This window comes from Neolamprologus multifasciatus, chromosome 6 (genome assembly GCF_963576455.1).
Source record: "Neolamprologus multifasciatus chromosome 6, fNeoMul1.2, whole genome shotgun sequence".
Classification (NCBI taxonomy): domain Eukaryota; kingdom Metazoa; phylum Chordata; class Actinopteri; order Cichliformes; family Cichlidae; genus Neolamprologus; species Neolamprologus multifasciatus.
The window spans coordinates 11,394,796-11,419,500 of record NC_140444.1 but is presented as its reverse complement, the minus strand read 5'-3'; the positions used below and the strand labels follow the sequence as shown (position 1 = coordinate 11,419,500).

Here is a 24,705-nt window from a genome sequence, read left to right as displayed (position 1 = left end):
TCTCTGGGAGCGCGCCTGGTTAACTGACTAGGTCGCATTTGTCACTGCATCCGGAGTCCTGTGAGTAGAGCATGTACAAGCTGACTCAGCGAAGACCTCAGCCCTCACTGATTGGAGGAAGACTGCTACTCTTCTTTCTCTGATTGGCCCGTAGCAGTACCATCTATTGCGGGCCTCCACCCAATCCCGGCATCGTAAAGTTCTGCTGCGGAAGAGGGGATGCTAAGGAGATGGCTCAACTTAGATAGCCCTGTGTTTCTCCAATAATATTTTCGCCATGGATGCACTTTGGAGGAAATCTAGAAGCAAAGGACGGCTGCTTGTGTTTGCAGCAGTCTTTGTGTGTTATGCAGGGTCTGTGAGCTGTTTCGGTCAGAGCCAAGACAGCGAGTTTACGTTTCTGTTGCCAGCAGGAAGATCCGAGTGTTTCTTTCAAAACGCAGTAAAGAACGGTACGATGGAGGTCGAATATCAGGTAACTGTGTATGGGGGATCCGAAGAAATAACCACTCAATGTCTACACAGTTTATTTCATAATAGCAGCGATAGCGGAACGTTGTAGATGCCTTGCGTCACTCCTTTCAGCTAACGTTAGCTGGCATGCATGCATGCATTGTGCAGGTATTTTAATAAGCCACCATTAACGTCACATTGAAGAATCTGAAGTTATTACCAATGCATCTTTTGTTCCACATTTTCCTGAAACGGCAAGCAAGTCAGATCAAACCAACACGTCAAATCAAATCTAATTTATCTGCCACCGTTTTATAAATAAGGTGCTTCCCGAAAGTCAGATGCTTTCCCTGTACAGATCAATGATAACAAAATAGCGTACCGGAAATAACATAAGAATCTTAATGAGTCACGTGTCTGATGGTTTCAGATCCTGCTGTTCGAGATAAACCCGTGATGCCAACTCACTGTAGTTCTTGACCCAGCTGGTACTAGGACTAATACTAGAACTAGTAAAACCATGGTCTAACAACCCCCATGGGAAATGTCTATGCCAGTAAGAAGTGTGCAAAACTGACAGTGACTCAGATCTCAGTTCAGACAGTCTCTTCATACTGATTCATTGTGATTCTGTGTGATGCAAAAAGAAAGAAAGAAGAAACAGTGAAGTTTTCCTTTTTTAAAAAAAAAAGTTTGTGAGTAAAAGTGTTTAAGAATCATGACCAAAATAGTTATGAATATGCAGTAGTCTTTGCTCTAAATGAGCAGCTCTATTTTCTTAGGATTCATTGTTTGCTGTGTAAAATCAGACAGCTAAGAATCAGCAACATCACCAATCTCATTAAACGGCAGAAATATTAAACAGTATCTAAACAATAATGCAAATGATAATGTAAAAAAAGATTATGTAAATATAACAACAGAGACCAGTTGGAAAGTCAGCTGAACACAGAAGCAGAAAAGTAACTGTTGGGCATGCTATTAAAAGTTGTATGCTGCAGAAAAATTACAAATTGCGCAATATACAAAAAACAATGTGGGATCCAATGTTGTGAAATTATATTGTTCTAATTAGATGATTTAGTCACTGATCTAACTTGTTGCTGATTCATGGAGGAAGCCATTATATTACCCTTATGACTGTCCGAACAAGGCAGCACCTTGTAAGTATCAGTTTAAACAGGCTTTAAGACAGGAAGTAACACAAGTCAACCTGTTGTTTGTTTAGTGGGAGAGTCCCTCTTGAAAGTGTTAGTATTAGTTTGGCTAGAGACTTTTCTTTTACTGCAAAATGTTTGACATTTGAATTTGAATGTTATATATTATTATTATTATTAATGTCTATTTTTCCAGGTAATAGCAGGTGCTGGTATGGATGTAGACTTCACAGTAGTCTCCCCTCAAGGCATCCGGCTCATATATGAGTCACGACGCTCTGATGGAGTCCACGTGTAAGTGGCCTGAATCTGTGATCATTCTTCATATATACCCTGTGGGTTATTACAACTTAGTTTATATTTGATATTTTCACTCTCTGTTCTTTCAGGGTGGAGCCCACAGAGGAGGGAGACTATGAAATCTGTTTTGACAACAGCTTCAGTCGCTTCTCAGAAAAGATGGTGTTCTTTGAGATCATTATTGAGGGCCAAGGAGGAGATGTGGGAGGAGATGATGAGTGGGCGGGCTTAGAGGAGCCTGAGGGAAGCCTTCTTGAATACAAACTGGAAGACATCAGGGTGAGTTTTAGGTTTTTGAATTCAAACAGAAAAAGGGCAAGGTGCATCATTTGTTCCATTGATAAAAATCCTTTTACTGTCATTGATACCTTATTGCGTAATTAACGTCACCACTAGGAATTAAAAACGCTGCAGCTTTTTTGTCATCAGTTCCACACACCTCGTCTGGTTTTACAGAAACTTTCTTTAGAGTGTGTTGTTTATAGTTATAAAAATAGTTCCCAAACGAGGAAGTCGGGACATCCTCACTCAGTCCACTTGAAAATGAGTCATCATTAAAAAAATAAATTCAAGTGAATCATAAAACACACCGAATGCTCAAAACTGTCATCATGATATTTACAGTGTGTTTACTGATTCACCATGTAAACTCATGCATGCTGGAAAGCTGCTTTTCATTGACTCAAAAGGATATGGTTTTTGATTCGTTCACATAAATACTGTCATTTTTATAGTAATTTACTGTTATTTAATTTCCCTTTACCTTAACTGCTGTTTGTATCCTCTTCCCTTTACTTTAATAAGTTATTAGTAAAATTAGTAATTTAGTCCCAGTTTGTGGGTGACTTAGACACTGTGATGTCATCCATCGCAGTGTCTGGGTTTAAAGCTTCAAAGCATTTTGGACACCTGCAAATGTTGTCTGTTTGTTTTTGAGGCTTAAATTCACCATATTTGAGCAGGAGATTGTTAGTGCTCTGTTATAGGCTACCACCAGCAAGCTTGGTTAGCAACTGTGTTAATACGGAGTACGCGTGTGGCACACCGACACACATATGCCTACCAATTATAGCTAATTACAAGCCAAGTGAAATACTTGAAATTCACTCATAAAAACTGGAGAACCAACTTCTTGGATGGTCTCACAGGCAGACATAGTATTTGCCATACAGTCTATTAAAAATTCTCCAAAAATGGGGAAAAAAGCACAAACACAGTGTAGTGGACCAAGTGAAGCACAGGAGCTACAGATTAGCCTGTGTCTGCGTGCCTCTTAGTTCACATGGACACACTCATGAAAGAATATTAAAAAAAAAAAAAAAAAATCCATGTTAGTTTAGTTGTGACAAACTGTTCATAGAGACCAAAGTTACTGTAAACATGCTTTTAAATGGTGTAAACTTGGACATTTTAACATGCGAGTTTGTGTGTTGACTCGCTCATGGAGCTTCAAGTGGCTTAAAGAGGAATTTGACTATTTTTGGCACTATTTTGCCTCGGCTTTGTTACTTAGCCCTGGTGGTTGCCACTTGGTTTTAGTGTTCTTTGACTAGCATCCTCTTTTAAAATTACATTACGCTGTTTAGGAAAAAATTCATTAGAAATACTACACTTTGCTTTTAGTGTGTAACATCTGTGTCACACTAAGCATGTTGTAGGAAACTCAAAATGATACAAATTAAATAATTATTTCATAGGCTCCAAAATTATATATGGACAGGAAATGCACACTATGACAAATGGTTATTTATTTACGTTATTTTACCTCACCGGATATTAAGGGAGGAGAAAATAAAAAGCAAGCATCAAACAGAGAAACAGTGGGTGAGAAGAAGACGGGAAGATGCGACACTGAGAGATGAATGACTTGATCACATCTTAATAAAGCCTTTCGAACATGTGATCATGCGGCCATTTACAGTTGACTTACGACGCAACTTTCCATGGTGGTTATACAGACTTAGAAATTAGCCACAACTTAACCATATGTCTGAAGCAGCTTATACTCTGACACTCATCTGTGAAGCGATCAGATCATTAAAGTACTTGAGTAAAAGGGAACTGAATTTCGTTTGGGTTTTGAACACATTTCAGATTATTTTATTTAACCCCACTAGAGATGATGGAGAGTCCCATATATGAAAGTACAGCTTATGAAACTGAAAGGGCCTTTCAGTTGAAAGGTGATTTTTCAAAAACCTGAACAATGTCCAGCTGCTCTTGACCAACACTTACTACACATACTAGTATGTTTCTGCTACTAGCCTCTACTTGGATAGTGTTTTTAGTAAAGGAAATCATGTATTTTACCTGTTATTCTTTGATATTCAGTTCGAACAAATTATGCTTGAGCTGTGAGACACAGACAGGCAGGGGAAGTGGGAAAGTTTTAAAAGACAAACTAATACACTCTTGGTTTTGTTTTGTTTTTGTGGGATTTTGCTGACGATATAGAAAATGTCAAATAACATCTGCTTCAATCTTTAGGCAGTGTTTGCCAGTTTTGAAGACTTAAATACTGATGCACCTGCTGGAAAACCATTGCCTACTTGGCAAGTCAAACTAGTTAAACTAAACCACACGATTGCTGCATGACGTATTATGGGTTTTCTAGCTGACAAACTTACATTTGACATGAACTGAAACGGCACAGAAAGCACATATCTAAGTTCTGTTTTGACACCAAAATGGAAGTTTAGAAAAGTCATTAAGCCATTTGGAACTTCTATTTCTTCCACTTTACCAACTACACAATTGACAGCTTGGTACTTTTGAGACCAAGCATAGCCTGTCATTTTTTCCCCTCTCGTTTCTTTTCCAAATCCCTTAAATCTTTGCTCCCTGTTGCTATCCATGTTTTCATGCCGGGCTTCATTCCCCTCAGGAATCCATGGAATCTCTTTACAAACGCTTGGAGCGCAGCCGACAGATGCAGACGGTGCTGCGCGCTTTCGAGGCACGGGACCGAAACCTTTTGGAAGATAACCTGTGGAGAGTCTCGTTCTGGTCGTGTGCCAGCGTGGTGGTGATGTTGTGCGTGGCTCTTACACAGGTAAATAAACATCTCAGCTTCACAACCTCAATAAGGGAAAATGATTTGTTTTGTACTTTAGGCAGACACTTTTCAAACCTGATATCCCGCCATCTTTGTTCACAGGTCTACACAGTCCGCAAACTGTTTGATGATAAGCGGAGGGTCCGCACATAGAGGGATTGTTTTGAAGTAATACATGACAGACCGGGAAGGAAATCAGCTGAGAACAAGGCATTTGGTTACCCATTCAAATTATTACTATTGTGTATTATTGCTCTTATAATCCACATGGACACAAACAGTCACAATAAATTCTGCTGGAGTTGTATTTAATTTCTGAGACCTTGTTCCACATTTCTTTGTGAGCAATAAGTAACATTGTTACACCCTTAAGGGTAACCAGATGAGTAAAGGGTTTAGGAAGTTTAGGTTAGTTAGTCATTTCTGTCATTTAGTGCCTTTAACATCAGATCTTACCACAAGCCATCGAGGAAATGTTGTCCTGTTGTACTGTCCCATACTTCTGAAACTGTGTAAAGGTTTTGGGAAATTTTCACCAAAGGTGTCATTACCTTTGAAGGTCAATTGTGCGACAACACTTAACAATTGATCTGTGTAACTTCTTTGACTGCTGGTTTACAGGGGATAACATTGTGCAATAGTGTTGCTGGCTTATTTGTCCTCAACAGATCCTGCCATCGTAACAGCGATTTTAATTGTCATCACTCCAAGTGTTTCCTTGGTTATAGCCTTAGGGATGTTTTTCTTTTTCTTTTGAGAGATTACTGATTTATTGTTATGTGCCATTAAAAGAACAGCTGACATACTCACAAATAAAAAGGCAGAACAAGAATGAGGGATTATTTTCACAGTGATTAATGATGACAAACACGTGTCAGTTCTCTTTTAGACTTGTATGCATACAGGATGTATGTGAATGTAAGTTCATGTGTATATCAAGATTGTTACATGCATATTTGGTTTCTGACATTTTGGCTTCTGGGGAATCAGATCGGCTTTTTTTTCTCTTTCTGATGTTTGTGTGTGAAAAGAATGTAATTTTGATTCTACTCAGCTTTTTATTTTTTAACCAGATGCATTGTGTGTGAGATACTTAAAAATCAAGTTTTCATGGGAGTCACTGATCAGAATAAATGCATTTTTACACAGAAATACTTTGATGTGAGGATTTTTTTTCGGGATACAAAGCAGCCGCAAACAGAACTGATTAAAGAATTGTCTTTATAAATAAGTCACATGATGAATTCCACATCAGTCTTGAATGAATAACATGCAGTAGATTAGCATGCCAAGGTTAACACACCTAGTAAGACAGTTAAGCTAAATGTTATCACAAAGCTTTGCCTTCAATTTACTTTTATTTCCTCAGGTTTGATAAACATTTCTGATAAAGAACAAAACAAATAATTTTATTCATGATTGCTACACAGTAAATTAAATAATAGAAATACTAAGTAAATTTAATAGTCTACTTGAATGTACAGAGGATGCCAGCATTTCTCATTCTAGAAGCCAACGCATACAGAGTGTCAACTTTTGTCCAGCCACGACTTCTGTTGTAATGTATAACCATCATTTCTGCATGCACTTGTTATTTAAGTGTCTAGCTTAACAGTTATACGTAGGACAATCTTCCTCCTGCTGTAGAGTCTGAGTTTCCCTCACCAGTGGTTGGGACGAGCAGGGACTTGCGGTGGCCGCCTGTATTAAAAGATCACGAGAAGAAGAAAAGATTTTGGGTAACGGTATTAGTAAAACACAGCGGACAGAAGAAAAGGTGAGGAAGAACAGGATTGCATACCTTTAGTAATTCCTTCCCAGCTACATGAACAGCAAAACACCAAAAGCAACTAGCTTTCATCATGCTTTGCAGAAGATCTTATCATGCCGCATACAGAAAGTGAAATTTTTCTCTTGGTCTCCTAATCTTACAAATCAAAAGTTGTTAACCTCAATTCTGTGTAAATGCTGACACAAGAGGCATGCTCTGCATGTTTCACTGTTTGTGCAAAAAAAAAAAAAACTTGAGAAAAGTAAAGAAGAAGAAGCTGCAGCCACCAAACACTTGTCTTTTTCTATTCATTTATTCACTCCATCACTTCATGAAGAAGAAGAGCATCTTCCTTACACTTTTTCCATTATGGCTTAGATTTTTCTTTAAGTAATTATAATTTCTTTCTTTACTGTAGGCACTAATGAGGATGAACAGTTGTGGGAGGTAATTGTCAGACTGGGTGTTTGACTGGGTAAGTTCACTCTTACCTCAACTACTGTATATTTATTGTTGTTAAACCAGAAAAAAACCACACTGCTCCAGCAGCAGTGGGTTTTTTTTTCCTTCTTCTGTCTTTTGTTTACTTGGTATTTAAAAGAGAAATGGTAAAACCTTACCCATAAAAACTTAATTAGTCAAAATTATCAAGCATATAAAATACTGGTCACTCTAATTTGTATAAGCCTGTTTGAAGCTGAGAAAAATTGAGAGAAAAGTGCGGTTTTACTTATTGAGGTGAATAGTGTGTAAAATTGCTGACAAAATATTAGCAAGTACACATAATACAAAAAGTTACAAATTGTATTGTTGTAAGACACATTTCAATTTAAATGCACAATGAAAAACTCAGCCTGACTTGTTGGTTCCACACTTCTGAGCCATTAAAGTCATCAAATTTATCCCTTTTCATAATACTAAATGCAGGAAATGTCATTATGTACTTGTTAAAAAAAATCTCACAATTACATACAATATGCTTCTGAAATGCACAGACTGAAACAGCATCAGATTACTACTTAACAGTAGTCTAAAGTTACAGGAAAAAAATTAGTGACTATTTCTGCTTAAAAGAAATATATAAGTGTAAACAAAGTCTTTAAGACCAGATAAAAAAAAAAGGTTTCTAATCAAGAAGCGAGGGCTCTGAAGGACGTATGATAGTAGGTCGGTTGGGAGCAGCCGGTGGTCTTCTGCTGCAGGAAAAGAGAGGAGAAGAGGTATTGGGGGAAGGGAAGGGGAGGGAACATGCAAGGAAAAATATTATCAGAAGGTCATGCATCAGTTTTTCCCAAACCACCAACAAAAGCCTGAGTAACACATAGTGCAGCCCTTCACCAAATGTTTCAGTGTAACTTTCCCCAATACCAAAGCCACACAAAAAAGCTTCAAGGTCTGTATGTGTGTGTGTGTGTATGTAGTTTTACCTAGGAACACCCGGTGGCAGCGCTGGAGGCACACGGGCCGGCCTTGATGGGACTAGAGGAACAGAGTTGGGATCGCCTGGAGGCCGGGAAGGCACGGGAGGTCCAAATGCTGGTGATGGGTTGAGAGCAGATGGAGGACCTGGAGTGGCCCCCCTCACCCCTGGGGGTCGGCTGGGAGGGGCCCCTGATGCGGTGCCAGGACGGGATGCTGGAGGACTGAAAGAAAGATACGGAAAGATATTTAATATCATGTCAAAAACAAATGTCATATATTTAATTTTAGCACAGCATATATTTAAATAGGGTAAACGATACTGTCTTTTTTGATGTTCCAGCCGACAGAACTCATATTATGTGATTTTTATACTTCAATCTGTTTCATTACTGCAAAAAACATGAACATAGTTGGATGCTAGCATAACTGAAAATGCTCTTTTGCATTGGTGGAAAAAACAGTCTTTAGATGACCTCTGCTGGACATCTGGAGTAATAAAATCAATTGAGCCTAGTTTGTCTGTTTTGCAGAGAAGTAACATTACTTTGGGACATTTAGTGGTTTGGAAACATTGAAAAAAAATCAACAGTGACTATATGTCTATTGATAGTAACACTGGGTCTCTACCTGGTGACCACAGATGTCAGTAAATTTAGAGTGAACTTGCCTTTGTGTTGCCCAAAACACAGATGTTGTAGGTACTTCCCAAATCACATGAGTTCTTTGTTAATACAAGTGTGAAAAGGGTTTTAATTATTATTAATATTGTTTTTTTTATTTCCCTTTATTATTTCCATAGTCTCAGCAGCTTTGTTTTATCTTGTAAATAACCCCATGTTTGCCTACTGGTGGTGGTCAGAGGGCCCAGTGGCGCCAGTTTCCGGCAGCCTCGCCTCTGTCAGTGCGCCCCAGGGCAGCTGTGGCTACAACGTAGCTTGCCATTGCCAGTGTGTGAATGTGTGTGTGAATGGGTGAATGACTGAATGTAGTGTAAAGCGCTTTGGGGTCTTTAGGGACTGAGTAAAGCGCTATACAAATGCAGGCCATTTACCATTTGTATTTAAGTTTTAATGTAATATTTTATGTAAGTGTTGTGTGAATTTGTCCAAAATTATGTTGTACCTTGGGTCTTTGGCAATCCAGGTATCGTCGACAGGTGGCGGGACTGGAGTAGAAATCGTGGTGGTGCTGATGTCTCCGATGATGACCAGAGCCTCTTTCAGAGCGTGGTACATCCTCAGCATCTCATCTCTCCTCTGAGCCTGCTCCGCTGACTCCTCCATCAAGCTGCCCTGGTCCCCTGCAGAATACAGGTAGGCAAGCAGCTCTGAGTGGATGAAGTCCTTGGCCTGGAAGTGCGAGTGGGAAAAGGGCAGCAGTTTAGAAAACTAATTCTAATAAGATTTGGTATTCCACATTTGAAAAACTATAAATAATTTTGAGCAGGACTCTATAAAGTTGCTTTTTAGATAAAGTGCAATGTTTAAATTATTATATAATTATTCCCAGCCCCCCTTCTTAACACTGTTTTAGTCTTTGCCAACTCCTGAGGGGAAATGTCTGACTCTTTTATCTGTACCACTACACTCAGCAGTTGTCTGCTTCCTGCCTGCTCCGGCTAATGTTGAGTCACAGCAATAAAGCAGTAGACATACGCTGTTGATCATGAGATGCATGATGGTCTTGGGCATGAGATCTCTGATGGACTTGTTGACAATGCTGATGTATGAGTCCACAAGGTTGCGGATAGTCTCCACCTGTCGTTCCAGCTGCGGGTCCATGGACACGGTGTCGCTAGGATTCATCGCATCTTCATTCTCAGTCTGCAGGACACCAGACAGATGGATAGAGACAGAGGAAGCAAAAATGACCATAAATAGCAGGTGTCTTTAGATAAAAAGTTAACACATTTAGAAACACCACTTCTGGACTGTATCAGAGGTATTTCAACACAGCCAGGCTTTCTTTTGTGAGCTAACTTTAAATAAATATATGAATAAAACCTGCGTCAGAGATAAATGATAATACAATTTGTTTGTGAATCGAGAGTTTCTTCTTCAGCCTCTGTGTGTGCTCACATAAAATGAGACTTGGTGAAAAAGGCACAATAGTGCTAGGAATAAGTGAAGTCCTTGCAGATGCTGGTTAATTATCATGAATTTATAAAATTATATTAATTTTAACACTGCTGCTTTTCATTTCTAATGTGACAGCTGCACATTAGAGGTGTGAAACTTTATACTTATACATAAAAGATTAAAAGTTGCTCAGTAAATGTAGGTCTGACACTTCCCCATAGTCCAATTAAGGAGACATGTAAATGACTTTTGAGCAGATCAAAGCAAAACTGATTATGCTGCACAAATAATATTGTTGATAATTAGCCATTTTTAAAAATCTGTCTTCTATAGTTAAAGCTGTGTAAAATGAAATTAGCAGCAATTTGTCAAAGATAAAGATATTTGCATGTTGTTCCTGTGACAATGCAACAGTTTGCAATGCACTGTTGTTGCAGTTTCCTTCAGTGGTTTTAGGAAGGTACAGACGTTAATTCTGAACATAATGCTTTGTAATACTCACCTCCGAAAGCACTAGAATAAAAGGTTCCCCAGTTTTCTAGATTGTAAGTGTAACAATGAAATACCTGGTCTTTTTCTGGGTAAACACCAGCTCTCAGGAAGGAAGCCTTCCAGCTGTCAACATCCTCCTGAGTGTCACATGCCAGTTCAATCTGACGCAGGTCTTTGTACACATTCCTGTAAAACAGACATGCACAAACTTTGACCAAAGACCATATCTATAAAAAAAACAAACCCAGCATTACTGTAATGATTACAGACGATTAAAGCATCCACACCTCTGTTCAGTATTGAAGATGGCAAAGACGTGCTTGCTGGACATGAAGCCCTTTTCCACATCTCTCAGCTTCAGGTTGTCAAGAGGCAGCATATACTTCTTTTCCTTTTCCTAATAAAAGACACAGTTATGTATCGACAAGTTTAAAAGTAGACAGACTTAAATGCATAAAGTTATTTCAAAACAAACTCATTCACTGCTCGGAACAACTTTAAGAAATTTCTTTAAACGTACACGTAAGATGTTGCCATTGTTGGCATGCTGTAACTTCCGCTTTACTCAAGTAAATTATTACTTAACCTTTCGTCTTTGAAAGCAGCCTTACCTCATCGTCTTTGTACCAGGACAGAGACTCTGCAGTCAGGACAAACCAGTATTCCTTGGATCCACCTTTCATAATGCTGATGTTGATGGTGAGCCAACCTCTGCGGATGACCTGTACACAGTTAAGTCCAACAGTTGATTAAGCTGTACAGACAGGTGATCAACAGCAAGCGACCAGAATGGTAAAAACAAATGAAACCTAAACATATACCGAATATATGCCCCAAAAATGCCACAGCAACATTAAAAACAGCAACATAGCAGCCGTGCTGGTGTAACAATGTTCTTAATAAAAAAAAGGAGATCACTAAGCAATCAGATCAGTCCGTACAGCATCAATAAATGCACCACAAAGAGTACAAACAAGTGATAATAGGTTCAAATTGAAAGTCACCTTCTTTGCATCCTTTTTACTGCCAGACTGATGAACAGGAAGACAAATGAACACACAGGGATAATGAGCAGATGTATGCAATACTTGAAATCTGGTCGGTGTAACCAGAAATGGATTGCACAATTGGTGCGTCAGCCTTGCAGACAATTTGTTACAGTGGATAGCTGTGACAAATTGGTTCAAAATGTAACTTTTATAGACCACTAGTGCACGAATTTCCCAGTATAATTAGTCATAATTGCAGATATGTGTCACTGTTAATTACTTAAAGTCTTAATACTGCAATTAAAATGTGATTTTTTAAAAGAGCCTGTAGTTCAGCTTGGAAGGGATTACTGATGGCTAAATTTCATTAATCAAATGTGCTGGAGTGGAGCTACAAATTTCTTGTTTGTTTCTGTGGAATGGTCACTGGCACAGCAAAAGAACTGAGCATCTGAGCTGTGAGCTACAAAATAACAAAGCCACAGCTATTTATGCTATGGCAGCAGTTTGTATCAGTCTATTCTGTTAAAACACATCCACACGGGCATCCTTTATGATTTGGCCAGTGGTTTTCAATTGCTTTGTGCCTGACACACACAGAGGGAACTTTAGTGGACTCTGGACCTAGCAGGAAACCTACAATCTCACTCCGTTGGCATTTTCTACTGGTTTCAATCTTTCTAAGATTTCTAAGATGTCATGTTTGATTTCCAAGTGCCTCTTTAGCTAATTTGGCACCATATCAGTAATCAGCTTCTCCTGACAAATGATGCACTGTTGGGCTTCTAACGCCCGTAAATCCTGCTGAAACTGCAAGTCTACAGACAGTTTTTCTACTTTCTTTAGGTAGTGGGTTGTCTTTACTGGTTTGCTGCAATTTACTCCAAACAATAAAGTTTTTCCAGAATTTTTTTTTTAGTACATGTGACTGTGAACTTATCGTAAGTTTAATAAGAATTGTCCCAAATTCCCACACATCAACTTGCCCTGTGTATACAGAACATTACAGTGAATTTTAAAAAAGGAAGCTGTAAGTTTTTTTGTTTGTTTGCTTTTTTTTAATGACAGCTACTCCAGTTCTCCATAACACATCCTTGTTAGTGTAACTCTCACTTCCCAATTCCTCTCATCACGGAGTACAAATCTTGCTTCTCGGCATGGTCCGAATGACCATTCACTCTGCACCCAGTGAAGAAGGAAGTGACAAATGGAGACGTGGGGGCTTCATACTTACAAGAATCTCTCCCTGGGCTATTTAAAGGAGAACCACAAGACGAGGCAGAGGAAAGGGAAATTAAGGGAGAGTACTAGAGGGCCACAGACAAGAGTATGAACGTGTGACGAAACAGGGTAGTAATGGCAGGAGAGATAGGCTGAGACAACATCGAGAAATGAAAACAGAATAACAGCAGATGGAAGCAGGGTCTATGATGACATCACAGAGGCATGTGCACTTTAGATGAGGTGTAGACTGTATCTTTGATCACCTGATTGGGCATGGCTCGCTTCTTGGTGGCATTAGCAGCAGTCCTTTGCTGGGCGCTGTAGGAGGCAGATTTCATAACATCAGATACAGAACTTTTTTCAAATGGGGAACAGATGACAGAGAAAGTCAATAACTGTCACTACTCTTGGAATCTTTCATGCAACATAAAAGAATCTAAGACATCAGTTTCCTTTTGATCAGTTTGCTTTTGATATATATTTTTTTTATCTTTAAGGCAGAGCAGGATGAACTGTTGAGTAGCCTTTAAATGCATTTGGGTTTAGTAGAATTTCCTTTCAAACTAAAAGGCAGAAAGATTAAACGCTAACCAAACCAAAATATATTTACACACAATGCCCACTTTATTAGCCGTTCAACTGCCCATTAATGCAAATATTTAATCAGTCAGTCACTTTGCAGACAGTCGGTGCATTTAGGCATGTTCGAGCTGACCTGCTAAAGTTCAAACTGAGCATCAAAATTGAGAACAAGGTGGTTTAAGTGGCTTTGAATGTGGCACTATTACAGGTGTGAGACGAGCTTGTCTGAGTGTTTCAGAAAGTGCTGATCTACACAACCATCTCTAGGGTTTACAACAGATGGTCCTGAAAAAAGATAATATGCAGCTGACGACAGTTCTCTGTGAGAAAATGACTTGTAGATGTCAGAGGTCAGAGTAGAATCGCCAGACTGCTTAAAGCTGATAAAAATACCCACTTGTCACAACCAAGCTATGAAGAAGAGCATCGCTGAGCACACAACAGACAGAAGAACAGGAAACTGAGGCAACACCAAAGGACAGTAAAAGACTGGAGAAATGTTGCCTGGTCCAGTGAGGGTCCGATTTCCACTGCTGCATTTGAATCAGAATTTTGCATAAACAACTTAAAAGGAGGGATTCATCCTACCATGTGTCAAACATTTAGGTTGGTGGTGGTGTAATGGTGTGAGACAGATTTTCTGGGCACACTTTAGGCCCCTTAATACCAAGTGAGCATACACAGTGAGCATACAGAGGCTCCCTGAGTACCTTTTTATGATTTTATGATTACAATGTACCTGCTTTCTTTTGGCTGTTCAACAGGATAGAGTGTCGTGTCACAGAGCTCATTATCTCGAGCTGGTTTCTTTAAAATGAAAATGAGTTGAATGTTCTTAAAAGGCCTCCACATTTACTATATCTGAATCCAGTGGAGGACCTTTGGGGAGGTGGTGAATAGATGGATGTGCAACTGACAAATCTGACTGTGGTGCTATCACTTCACTATGGACCAAAATCTGTGAAAAATATATTTTCCAGTGCTTTGTTGATTCTCTGCTATGAAAAAAGGCATAAGGTGGAGCTCCCAAGGCAAAAGGAGCTCCACCCTAGGTACTAGGTGTACCTAATACAGTGCCCAGTGACTAATCCCTTACAGTCATGGCTAATAATTATTTTTGTTCATTGTTAGAACTGAAATTGATGATTAAACATATGGTTTACAACAGTGTGATGAATATCTATCACTAAAACAGCACAAAAACAAAAAGAAAAACAACTGCAAATTCTCACTTCTACAAATTCTGACACATTAACTGACAAGTTACAAGAAACTGCTCTAGGGTAATTCCACTGACAGGTGTGAGGTAATCGGTGCCGCCCTTAGGTTGTATTTTAACTGTAAATGTAAAATAATCCCAATAAATTTAAGTGAAGGCTTTTTGTGTTGAGAATGAATCTTAGCCTGTGTATGTATCATTTCAAATTTAGGCTTACTTTTTCCTGATACTACAGAACAGTTTGAAAGTTACACACGATAAAGCTCAACATTTGATTGATAAACTCTACACACTGAATTGATCTTAAAGAGAATAAAGCTGTTCACGCAGATGCCCTTTCTCACATGCGGCATATGAGTCTGCTTCAGATGAGTTTTCAGTTATGGGTTCATGTTTGGAGCACACAGGAGGCAGGTCACATGACAGCCACTTGATTGCTAAATGATTTAAGACTTAAATGTTTTCTGGCAGCAGCTAGTGGTGGAAAAAGGCAGATAATGTTTTAGCTACTACGATTTATCATGGAAAGATTTTACTATCATGTATATAATTAAAAAGTGAATATGAACCCCCACATTTACTTATCCTAATTAAACTGAATAATCTATATTTTAAGTTGGTCTTACTTGGCAAATCCAATAAAGTCCTCATGGTTAGTGTTTATGTAGGAGAGCTCAATGTCAATCAACAGCAGCACCTGCCAAAGAGGGCAAAACATGACGTGTTGTGTACACAAACAAGGCAAGCTTTATAATTGTTCAGGCAAGCTCCATTTCTAGCACGCACCTGGTCTTTGGTTTTGCTGTCTCTCTCTCTGATATAAGTGGTGACAATCCGCTCGGTCTCCTCTCTCAGTCGGGGGTACGAGGTCAGCTGTAGAAAGCACACATACAGAGACACATGCACATGCACTGCTGCAGATTGATGCAGATTACACACGGATACACTGTTACTGTATGCAGGCTCAACACTGTAAAACAATCTGTGTCTCCTTGTAAGCAGCTACACTCAACCAGTGACAGTTAAGTTACACCATGAACACATGTTTGAGGTCAGACAACTAACATACAACACCTTAGGAGGCATGCGTTAACAAGTCCTCTATCAGCTTGAGTTTTTTTCTTATCTATGAAAATTTAACCATATTATAAAACAGCACCGGGCTAATTAACCCGTCCACTGCACTATAATCTCAAGCTCATAGAGAAACCAGGAAATCAGTGAGGTTAAAAGATAGGAAAGAGGGAAAAACAGTCTGGAAGAGCATTGTGAGTGTCTCATTGTGGATATGAATAGTGTAGAAAAGGTACACCACTTGAAATATACACAACACCAGCCACAGCTGTGCCATTTTAAGCAGCCACATGTCTTGTGAGAGGGGAAAGGATTTGATATTGGTGAGGTAGTGTTAAATCACTAATCCCAGTGATGATGGGCTGAGTGGATTTCAGGATCAGAGTGGGAAGGGGCTCTTGGATTTGTCATTGGGGGTCCAGGGGAGCAGCAGGATGGATGTTCAGCAAAGCCTTCAAGCAGCGGGACACTGACAGGACGAGTTAGTTTATTGAATTTATCTGCTCTCACTATTTAGTCTTAGCCTGTCTGTTTTTTCTCCTTCACTCTTTTGTCCTTTAGCTCTCTCCATAACCTCAACATGCCTCTCTGCTATTCATGTTTACCTTTTCAGTGCACTTCCTGATCAGGGTGACAAGCTCGACGACGACCAGGTCAACACATTTCAGACAGGGATCTTTCAGCTTAATGATCTGCTTTTTCACTATAGCTTCAAACGCCAAGTCTGGGGTGAACAGGCCTGTCCTGTAGTGATGCATCGTGGGAGTTGGAGGTTTAATATCAGGAGGAAGAGGAGGAAGTGTTGTATGGGCCATGGTGGGAGAAAAAAGGGAATGGTGATAAAAAAAACAAAACAAAAGCCCATGTTGGATGGAATAGTTTGGGAAAACAGAAAGCATTTAAAGAGGGAATGTAAAGATGAAGGTTGAGGAATATGACAAAAGGGAAGAACAGGTGGTTAGTTAGTTCTACTTCATGTTCAGAACAGAAACAAGCTGCAGGTTGATGGAGGTTTCAGCTTCCTGTACATGTGCAATTTCTTTGTCACTGTAGAAACACGACATCAAACTGTGTACAGGCAATCACAATAAAGCCTAACAACTTTGGTTAGTCCCACCTTCATAACAAAATTTGCCAAAAAAAGAGTTCCCCCCAGTGTCAGCTATATGTTGGAGTTTCGCGATCGAACAGAAACAATAGCATGCTGAAATTTAGTTCAAAGCAGGGCTTTGATTAATTATAATCTCAGGAAGCAGCTGTGGCTGTAGACGCTGTCTCGAGCTATTTCTTCAAACCAGGCCTGCAGCTTGTTTTTTGCAAAGAACCTGTACAGGAACGTGTCACAGCCCGTCTATCTCTTACTACACAGCTCCTCAGAAACACCACTCCAATGCACTGCAGTACAGCCAGAACACGTAGCTTTATATTGTTTTCTTCATATAAGAAAACCTCAAAGCAGGATTATAAAATAGTTCTTTAAATTCCTGTTTCAGTTGTGCAATCCAAGAAAAAAATGTCCAGACGCACACAAAAATGGCTACTGTTGGGTGAAAAATTACATCTGGCAGTACAAGCTATGCATGAGTAGCAGTCGGGCAGGCGACCATGCAGTGATACCTTATTGGTGCACTGTCTGACTGTGTTGATGAGCTCCTGGATGACCAGGTCGATGCATTTCAGACAGGGCTCTTTCAGCTTAATGATCTGCTTTTTCACTATGGCCTCAAACGCCAAGTCTGGGGTGAACAGGCCTGTCCTGAAGGACATACAGACAAGACAAACATGGAGACATGGAGTAGGAGACACATGGGAACAGTGTGAAACAGGTACATACACACAGGGAAGGTATGAGCGGAGAGTGGGGAAAAACAAACGAGGAAGAGCAGAGGAAAGAGACGGAAGAATTGGAGCAGAAAATAGACATAAGGCTGAAAAGCAGCCGAGAGATTACAGAAAATGGTTACAGAAAAAAAGCACATTATAGCCAGCACACAAAAGAGGGACACATAAAGCGCGGATAGAAAAGAGGTAAGACAGGTGAGCAGACAAATGTGTGGGTTTTTTCACAGCCTGGCTCAACTTGCCTGACTCCATGGATGTTCTTGATGGCATAGCTGATCTCTTTCCTCAGCTCCTTCTCATCAAACTCCATCTAAGACACAGTGGATTTGATTCATTATGTGTATCATCGGTGATACTTGCAGCCAAACAACAGTAGCAACAGTCTAAGAGGCACTTGTGTTCTTCAGGGGCAAATAAAAAAATATGTGACCTAAAAGAACTCAAAAAAAGACAAAGAAAAATAATTATTTTTGAGAAAAGGGATGACAACACTTGTCACCTTCACTAGTTCAAAGGGAAACCGCTCATGAAAGATACGGTTAATCTTCGCTCCACCAGACAAGTTGGAAGTATCCACTTGATCTCCAGACCCTTCTATACACTTCTCAAAGTCCACACCAAACTGCTGCACCATCCTGCAGGTTTTACAAAATGAATATTAAATGTAATATCCTGTAGAGTTTTCATGCATCTGTGGATCTGGGTCTGTGGAAGTGGGTACTGACTGAAGTAACGCCTTTGTCTTGCGTGCTGGGTCGTCAGGACGGAAGTTTTTGTATTCCTCCACCTCCTTCTCCAGTGATAGCAGCTGGCTTTGGAGTTTACTGCGTAACCCTGGCAACGTGTCGCGGATGTGGTTGGTGAGTTGCTGTAAAGAAGAAAATTGTACGTTTTTATGAACACTTCTGTGCTATAAGTGACTGTCATTGCCTGTTATGTGTGTTTGTATAATCAGGTGTGTGTCTCACTTGATTGAGGGACTTCTGGAGGTGTGGTGTACCCATGCGTTCTGCAATGTGCCTGTATGCAGGATGAGACAGGAAGAACTTCCTTTCGGCGGCTAAAGCGGCACGGATGTCTTTCTTCCCATCAATGTCCTTTTGACTGCGGTTCACCACACCAATATAACCTAAAGAAAAGTACAAACAAGGCACCCAGGGAGTTTAGAAGACCAGAACCACATAATTTTTTGATTTGTAGTCACACAAGAAATGTAATGGATTTACTAAAGACCAGATTGAATTCACAAAGTGGAACATCCCCCCACACTTTACTAAAACAACAGCACATGTGACTAAAAAGTTCTTTTGGTTTCTAGTCCAAATATGTTAAAAATTACAAAACTAAATATTGTACAAAAAGCTACATGCAGTTCATACAAAGTTAATTTCTTAAACTCTGATTAAAACAGTGTTTGTTTTTACATCAATTTAAAAAAGAAAACTAAAATAAATACTCTCAAAGACTCAACACACACCCAGAAAACCTCTGTTTGAGCTCTTGCCCTTAGGGAGGAAATTCAGAGCTATTAAATCAAGGACAAACAGTCAGAACAGTTTCTTTCCTAAAGTAATTATTCCACCTAATGCTGAATAAATGCCCTTTGGCTGCTGTTTTTGAAAGCAGTAGGAAGGCAATGTGCAATATGTGAAAAAACACGTGACTGTGTTTTATTATGTTGTTTTTCCTTAGTTATTATGAATTTGCTTTCTTTTTATTGCTCTATTCTTCTACAGGATGCATTTAATGTTGTTGCTGTGGAAATGATAATGACAATAAAGTGTCTGAATCTGAAATAACAGGCACAAATTGAAGCAAACCTTAAGTCAAAAGAGCCTCTTTGAAACATGAGCTGCAATTCCACCAATCCCCACTAGAGGCTATGCAGTAGCTTTTTTTTTTTGCCCCTGTATTAAAATGTTCAACTTCTTGTTTATCCTCCTGACAACCAGGCTATTCATTTATAACCTCTGTTATGGACATTTGCTTTTTTGACTCATTTGAGCTACCCTACTAAGTCCTGATGTACTAAATAGAGGACATCCTGGACTTTCCATTGATATCTCATGTGTTTGGGTGGCCTCTTTTAGCTCCAAAGAGGCAGGAAATCACAAAAAAGTTCAGTGGGAAGGTTCTTTTGTCCTTGGGTCTCAGGAGGTTAGAGTCAGGAACAAAATAGATTTGGTCTTTACAGTTAATCCCCCTGTTTTTATGGCAACCACATTATGCTTTATTATGTTTGTGGCTGTCTGAGTAATAGGTAGGTGTCGTGTTGTCTAGCATTTTACTCGAATGCACTAAAGAGCTGATGTTCAGTTATTCCAGTAAGTAAGTATTAAATAGGATGCTAACTAAAATGATGCTAACTGTGGCTGTTAATTGGCAACACAAAACTGTGTAAAACAACATCCTTTTACAAAGGAAAATAATCAGCCATCTTTAAATGCTTTCAGGCACTTAATTGGGCAATTATTTTGTATCATTATTAATATTAACTTCAATTTCATTGGTCAATGCAGCATAAAAACTGTGTATGGAATCACCAGTCAAATCTGACAAATAAAATAAGCTAAAATAAAATTTTAAAAACGCTTAAACATGTGGCTGACTTGCATGCTGCTACCCTTCATCTTATGCACAGGCTAATCCATATTCCAAAGGCCACTGCAGCAACCTAGGTTCAAGTTTATCACAGATTCTTTGCTCCATGTTTGCTAATTTTGCCTAATTTTTTCCCTCCTGGTAGTTCTTTTTCCACCTCATTCAGTTCATCAATTAATTTGGGATTATTTGAGAGACATGCCTCTATCTTAAAATATCTCTGGCTGTTGTCCCAATATAGTCATGCGAGGTTTAAAGAAAACAACAGTATAGCAAAACCTGTTGTCCACAAAACAACAGGTGATACTGCTGTGGCTATGGCGTGGGAGTTTTAATGCTTTGGTTTTGTGTCCGTACCTCTGCGGAGCGGCAGAAGTTTGTTTTCCAGGATGTCTCGTGCATCTGTCCCCTCGTCCATCAAGTCCAACTTTGTGATCACACCAATGGTCCGTAGCCCTGAAGAAAAGTCGTAATTATGTTTTAGTATTCAGATAGATAATCTCAGGATAATTTCAAATAAAAACTTCTTGTCATCAGCATTAATAACTGTTGAGTAACAAATAATTTGCAGTTGCTGTACAATCCCTGAGGTTGCTGCAAAAATTATACCAAAAAAGTTACAAAAAGAAATATGTAGATGTGTGTAGGTCCACATATTCTGAACATTGGCTTACCCTGAGGGTCCACCTCCTTTGCAATCTTGAGGGCATCTGAGTTGGCCAGGTCTGTGTTTGCAGGGGTAACAGCCAGGATCAGACAACTCTCCTTAGTGATGAACTGTAGCAACATGTCTCTGATCTGATGCTCAATGTCCTGGGGTTGGTCACCGACAGGCACTTTAGTCATCCCCGGCAGGTCAATCAGGGTCAGGTTCAGCACTGACAGAGAAAAGAGGGAACGGTGAAAGTGATCAGACGGATGTTGAGCGCTGGCACTAAGAAGGCTGAGTTTGTAAACGTGTGTGTGGTACCATTAGGGGAGTAGACACGGAGGTTGATGGGGATAGGGGAGATGCCTTTGTTGGATCCAGTGAGACGGTCTGTTTCCGCTTCGATCTCCTGGCGGACCTCATCAAAGTCCACAAACTTCCTTCCTTTACAGTGTAAGAACTCTGCATACTCTACATGGAGATAAACAAGTTTTAGACGGCAAGGAGAAAACCGAATGGACTGGAAAGAAACGGCACAAAGTAACACAGCTGTAAGATGTAGTGAGTGAAGCTCAATTAGTGGCATAAATGATGCAATTATTAAACCTGTATTGATATGGATTTAGAGTGCAGGATTGTAAACGCAAAACAATCCTGTGTGGTACATTTCTCCAGCTTTCTTCAAGAAAGGCCAGATTTTCAAGAACTACTTCCTAGCAACTGAGAAACAACTTGCCTGCTTTACTGTTAACCAGCTGGAGGATGAGAGGGCGACGGGTGACGATGCCAGATCCTCTGGGCAAAAAGTCCCTGAAGGAGAGAAGCAGGTAAAGTTTAACACAACAAGTAATGTTTAATGGACAGGCTTTTCTTTTTTTTTTTAGTTTCATACAGCGTTTACAGCACTTATGTTTTTTGCATTTCTTATTCTATTATCCTTTATAATTCCTTGTGTTTAGTAATATATTTTACATAGCACTAAATCTACTTTTTTATTTGTTTTGTAACATTTTTCTGTCTTATTATCAGCTTGTATGACATCTGTGAAGTGATCTTAAAACTGGCAAAAAAAGGTGCTATACAAAAAGGGCTTGACTTATAAGTAAATACAACAAAAAAACCCATCAATTTCATTTTAAAACTATATCAAAATCCTACATATTTAGCATCTTCTACCAAAATAAGAGTTCATGGTGAAAAACAGCTTTCATATACCATTAACTGGAAATGCAGGCCTCCATCTGAGTTTTTGCATTATTAATGCAAACCCAAGATTGACTTACATCCCTGTTCAATATGAATAGTGCAAAGACAAACAGATGTCTCCCACTGTTTGCCCTTCTCATTACATACACATTCATCACAATGGAAACTCCTGTCCAATAGAATCGTGATCATTTCCAGGTCACTGACTACACATCTCTCTGGGCCATGAAAATATGTCCTTATCTGTTTTTCTGTTTGCATGCCCAGCCAGCAGCAAGGTCCAAGTTTTATTGTAAGGTAAATAAGCCCCACGCACTAACATATAATGATTTGAAGCTATAAACATGTTTACTACATGCTTGTAGTCATTGCTGACAGCGCAGGGAGGAAATTGCACAACTGTGACCCCATCCTGTTTTTTTCTCTCTCTTCCTGTCACTTATGAAACCACAACATGAATCAGTTGAAGCAGCGGGTCATCTAAACTGGAATTGCAAAGGACACTGCTAACTGTTTTTTGTCCTCTAAACCAAGTACAATTTAAAAAAACAACAAGTGATGATTTAGTCCACCAACACAAAATAAATCATGAACATTTTGCATTATGATAATCTTTTCTTCTATTTTTTTTTAAAACAAACAAAAATTTAATTTTGGGGGGTAATTTTACATTATAGCAAAATGTAAAAGGAACATTTTTTTTCCATTTAGTGGAGAACTAAAATAGGGGAAACTAGTCAACATTTTATAAACAATAAAATAAAATAATAAAATAGAAAAAAAAACCCTACATCAATAATCGAAACTGTTAGCCGGATGTGTCTGACAAAAACTAACTTCCACCTTCGTAAAACAAGTAAACACCCCAATCACAAAACGCAGTGCTTCATCTCTGAATGTCAGTGGAGCAACTAACAAACATGAAAACAGCTCTGTACTCTTCTGTGGGTATCTGGTGGTACCCAGTGTGTCATATACACATGACAGTGCAGCTGGTGACATCACTGATGACCCCAGCACAAACACATCAATGCCTCTACTGTCTCCCTCGGCCACTGCTTGGGACTTGGAGACAAAAGGAAACGGGGAAAAAGGAGACATGGCAGCCTAATCAACATTCCCGATCTCTTGAACAACAAATGAAATCATTTGGACATGTAGTCGATTAAAGTGGTCCTGTTACTTTGTTACTAAACTCAAACTGTGGATTAGGCCCCTATAACTGCATTACGGCCATGTCACATTGTTTCAAGCTATGTCAATGTGTTTTTAATGTAAAATACTGATTATTTTACACAACGTAATAAAGTGAGTAGAGTGCCTCAAACATATGGCAATAATGTAACAGCTGTTTTACTGCTATTTATCATCAAGAAGAATCATACACTGCTTACTGGAATTCCTTCTAGCTCATTCATCAGCCTCACCAAGAAATTCAACAGTGCTTAGCATGCTGAGAGGGCAGAGTCAAGGCATTTTCATATATATATGATGGGTGTAACTGTGTCATAATAAATGATCAATCCACAATGACTTCATCATAACTGCTAACAACCTTTACATACCTCACCCTTGAAAGTAAAACATTTACCTGACCTGTGTAATTTGAGGACTATGAAGCTATCTTTCTTTTCAGAATGAGCAGTCTCAAGGAAAACAGCCTTTGTAAATGTTTGACAGAATGGGCCTAATAGGAAGCAATGACTGGAAAGAACAGTGGACACAGATCTAATAAGAAAGTCACATTCTTGACTGTATAGTTCAAGAACGTGGACGCTAAGACGAAAGCTTTTATTTTTTTATTATTGCACTTTAATTTGACACTCGTTTTGTACCAGTTCTGCCAGTCACTAAACAAACAGCTGTGTTCTTGCGTAAAATGCGTAATTATCGATCGTGAATAGCACCTCCATAATGGAAAGAATCTGTTGGAAAACTGGGAGGCTCCGACACACAGACGCGTAACCAAGTGTTTAGCTGGCGACTTTTACGCAAAAGCTCTGTGTTGTTTTTATTAAAGGAACAACGAGAGACTCCTGCCAAAAAATGAAAGTTAAGCTTCACAGTGTCAGTTTGAGCCAATACTACATATTAATGGTACAACCTCCCAACGAAATTCTCCAACACGGAGCTCTTCCCTGCACTCTGACCGCCGACGACCGCTATCTGAGGCAGGTCCAAGTTGCAGGTCTGGCCGATAGAGCTGAAGGCGTCTTGGAGCTTGTTGATGAGGGGAATCAAGTCTTCCATTCCCCGGTTTCCCATAGCTGCAGCTCGGTCAGCTCAGTGGGCTTTATTCTGCTCTCCTCCACGGTCAAACAGAAGCCAAGGGGGTCTCTTGTCCAGCAAACCAAAAGTTCCCAAATGGCAGTGCAGTCTGTCACAGGCTCGGTGAGTTTATTTCAGTACGACACGAAAGAGTTAAGAGTCAGAAGTCCCACCAGCCTTTAGTAAACTCGCAAGAGTCTTAAATGTGTGATCGCATGATAAAAGTCGCCACATTAGACTGAAAACTTCTGTCATCATCCGGTCAGGCGACACCCAGCCTCCGCCGGAGATTGTAGCTCCGCCTGGAGCGTCATTTTGGTCAG

The 24,705-nt window shown here is 39.5% G+C and overlaps 2 protein-coding genes across 6 annotated transcripts; one reads left to right on the top strand and one right to left on the bottom strand.

Annotated features, from left to right (window-relative positions):
* Window positions 1–178: 178 nt before the first annotated feature.
* Window positions 179–6,144, top strand: tmed1b (transmembrane p24 trafficking protein 1b). Its single transcript, XM_085163187.1, has 5 exons — window positions 179–475; window positions 1,807–1,904; window positions 2,000–2,189; window positions 4,795–4,962; window positions 5,068–6,144. The coding sequence occupies exons 1-5, from the start codon at window positions 278–280 to the stop codon at window positions 5,116–5,118; spliced, it is 705 nt and encodes a 234-aa protein (XP_085019313.1). The 5' UTR covers window positions 179–277; the 3' UTR covers window positions 5,119–6,144.
* On the bottom strand, window positions 5,905–24,626 carry dnm2b (dynamin 2b). 5 transcript variants are annotated; one of them, XM_085163182.1, is made up of 20 exons: window positions 24,219–24,625; window positions 21,645–21,718; window positions 21,230–21,379; window positions 20,934–21,137; window positions 20,617–20,715; window positions 18,627–18,787; window positions 18,384–18,526; window positions 18,158–18,293; window positions 17,901–17,968; window positions 17,434–17,572; window positions 15,529–15,615; window positions 15,369–15,439; window positions 13,205–13,259; window positions 11,340–11,450; window positions 11,016–11,125; window positions 10,803–10,914; window positions 9,814–9,981; window positions 9,281–9,507; window positions 8,164–8,379; window positions 5,905–6,666 (listed from the first exon to the last, which is right to left on the bottom strand). In XM_085163182.1, the coding sequence occupies exons 1-20, from the start codon at window positions 24,377–24,379 to the stop codon at window positions 6,627–6,629; spliced, it is 2,532 nt and encodes an 843-aa protein (XP_085019308.1). In that variant the 5' UTR covers window positions 24,380–24,625; the 3' UTR covers window positions 5,905–6,626. The 5 variants fall into 5 exon arrangements, with proteins under 5 accessions (XP_085019308.1, XP_085019309.1, XP_085019311.1 ...); XM_085163183.1 differs by lacking the exons at window positions 5,905–6,666; window positions 17,434–17,572 and adding exons at window positions 7,134–7,932; window positions 16,422–16,560 and having other exon boundaries at window positions 24,219–24,626; XM_085163185.1 differs by lacking the exons at window positions 5,905–6,666; window positions 17,434–17,572 and adding exons at window positions 7,134–7,929; window positions 16,422–16,560 and having other exon boundaries at window positions 24,219–24,626.
* Window positions 24,627–24,705: the final 79 nt, after the last annotated feature.

What these genes read in the sequence shown, in the direction of transcription:
- dnm2b (XM_085163183.1), bottom strand. Translation starts at nt 24,379, where the DNA reads ATGGGAAACCGGGGAATGGAAGACTTGATTCCCCTCATCAACAAGCTC. An exon ending in TTCCCTTTGAACTAGTGAAG is followed by an intron (nt 17,969 to 18,157) that starts GTGACAAGTGTT and finishes ACTGTGTCTTAG; the next exon opens with ATGGAGTTTGATGAGAAGGA. An exon ending in TTTACCCAGAAAAAGACCAG is followed by an intron (nt 9,982 to 10,802) that starts GTATTTCATTGT and finishes GGTGTCCTGCAG; the next exon opens with ACTGAGAATGAAGATGCGAT.
- tmed1b (XM_085163187.1), top strand. Translation starts at nt 278, where the DNA reads ATGGATGCACTTTGGAGGAAATCTAGAAGCAAAGGACGGCTGCTTGTG. An exon ending in CGATGGAGGTCGAATATCAG is followed by an intron (nt 476 to 1,806) that starts GTAACTGTGTAT and finishes CTATTTTTCCAG; the next exon opens with GTAATAGCAGGTGCTGGTAT. An exon ending in CGCTCTGATGGAGTCCACGT is followed by an intron (nt 1,905 to 1,999) that starts GTAAGTGGCCTG and finishes CTGTTCTTTCAG; the next exon opens with GGTGGAGCCCACAGAGGAGG.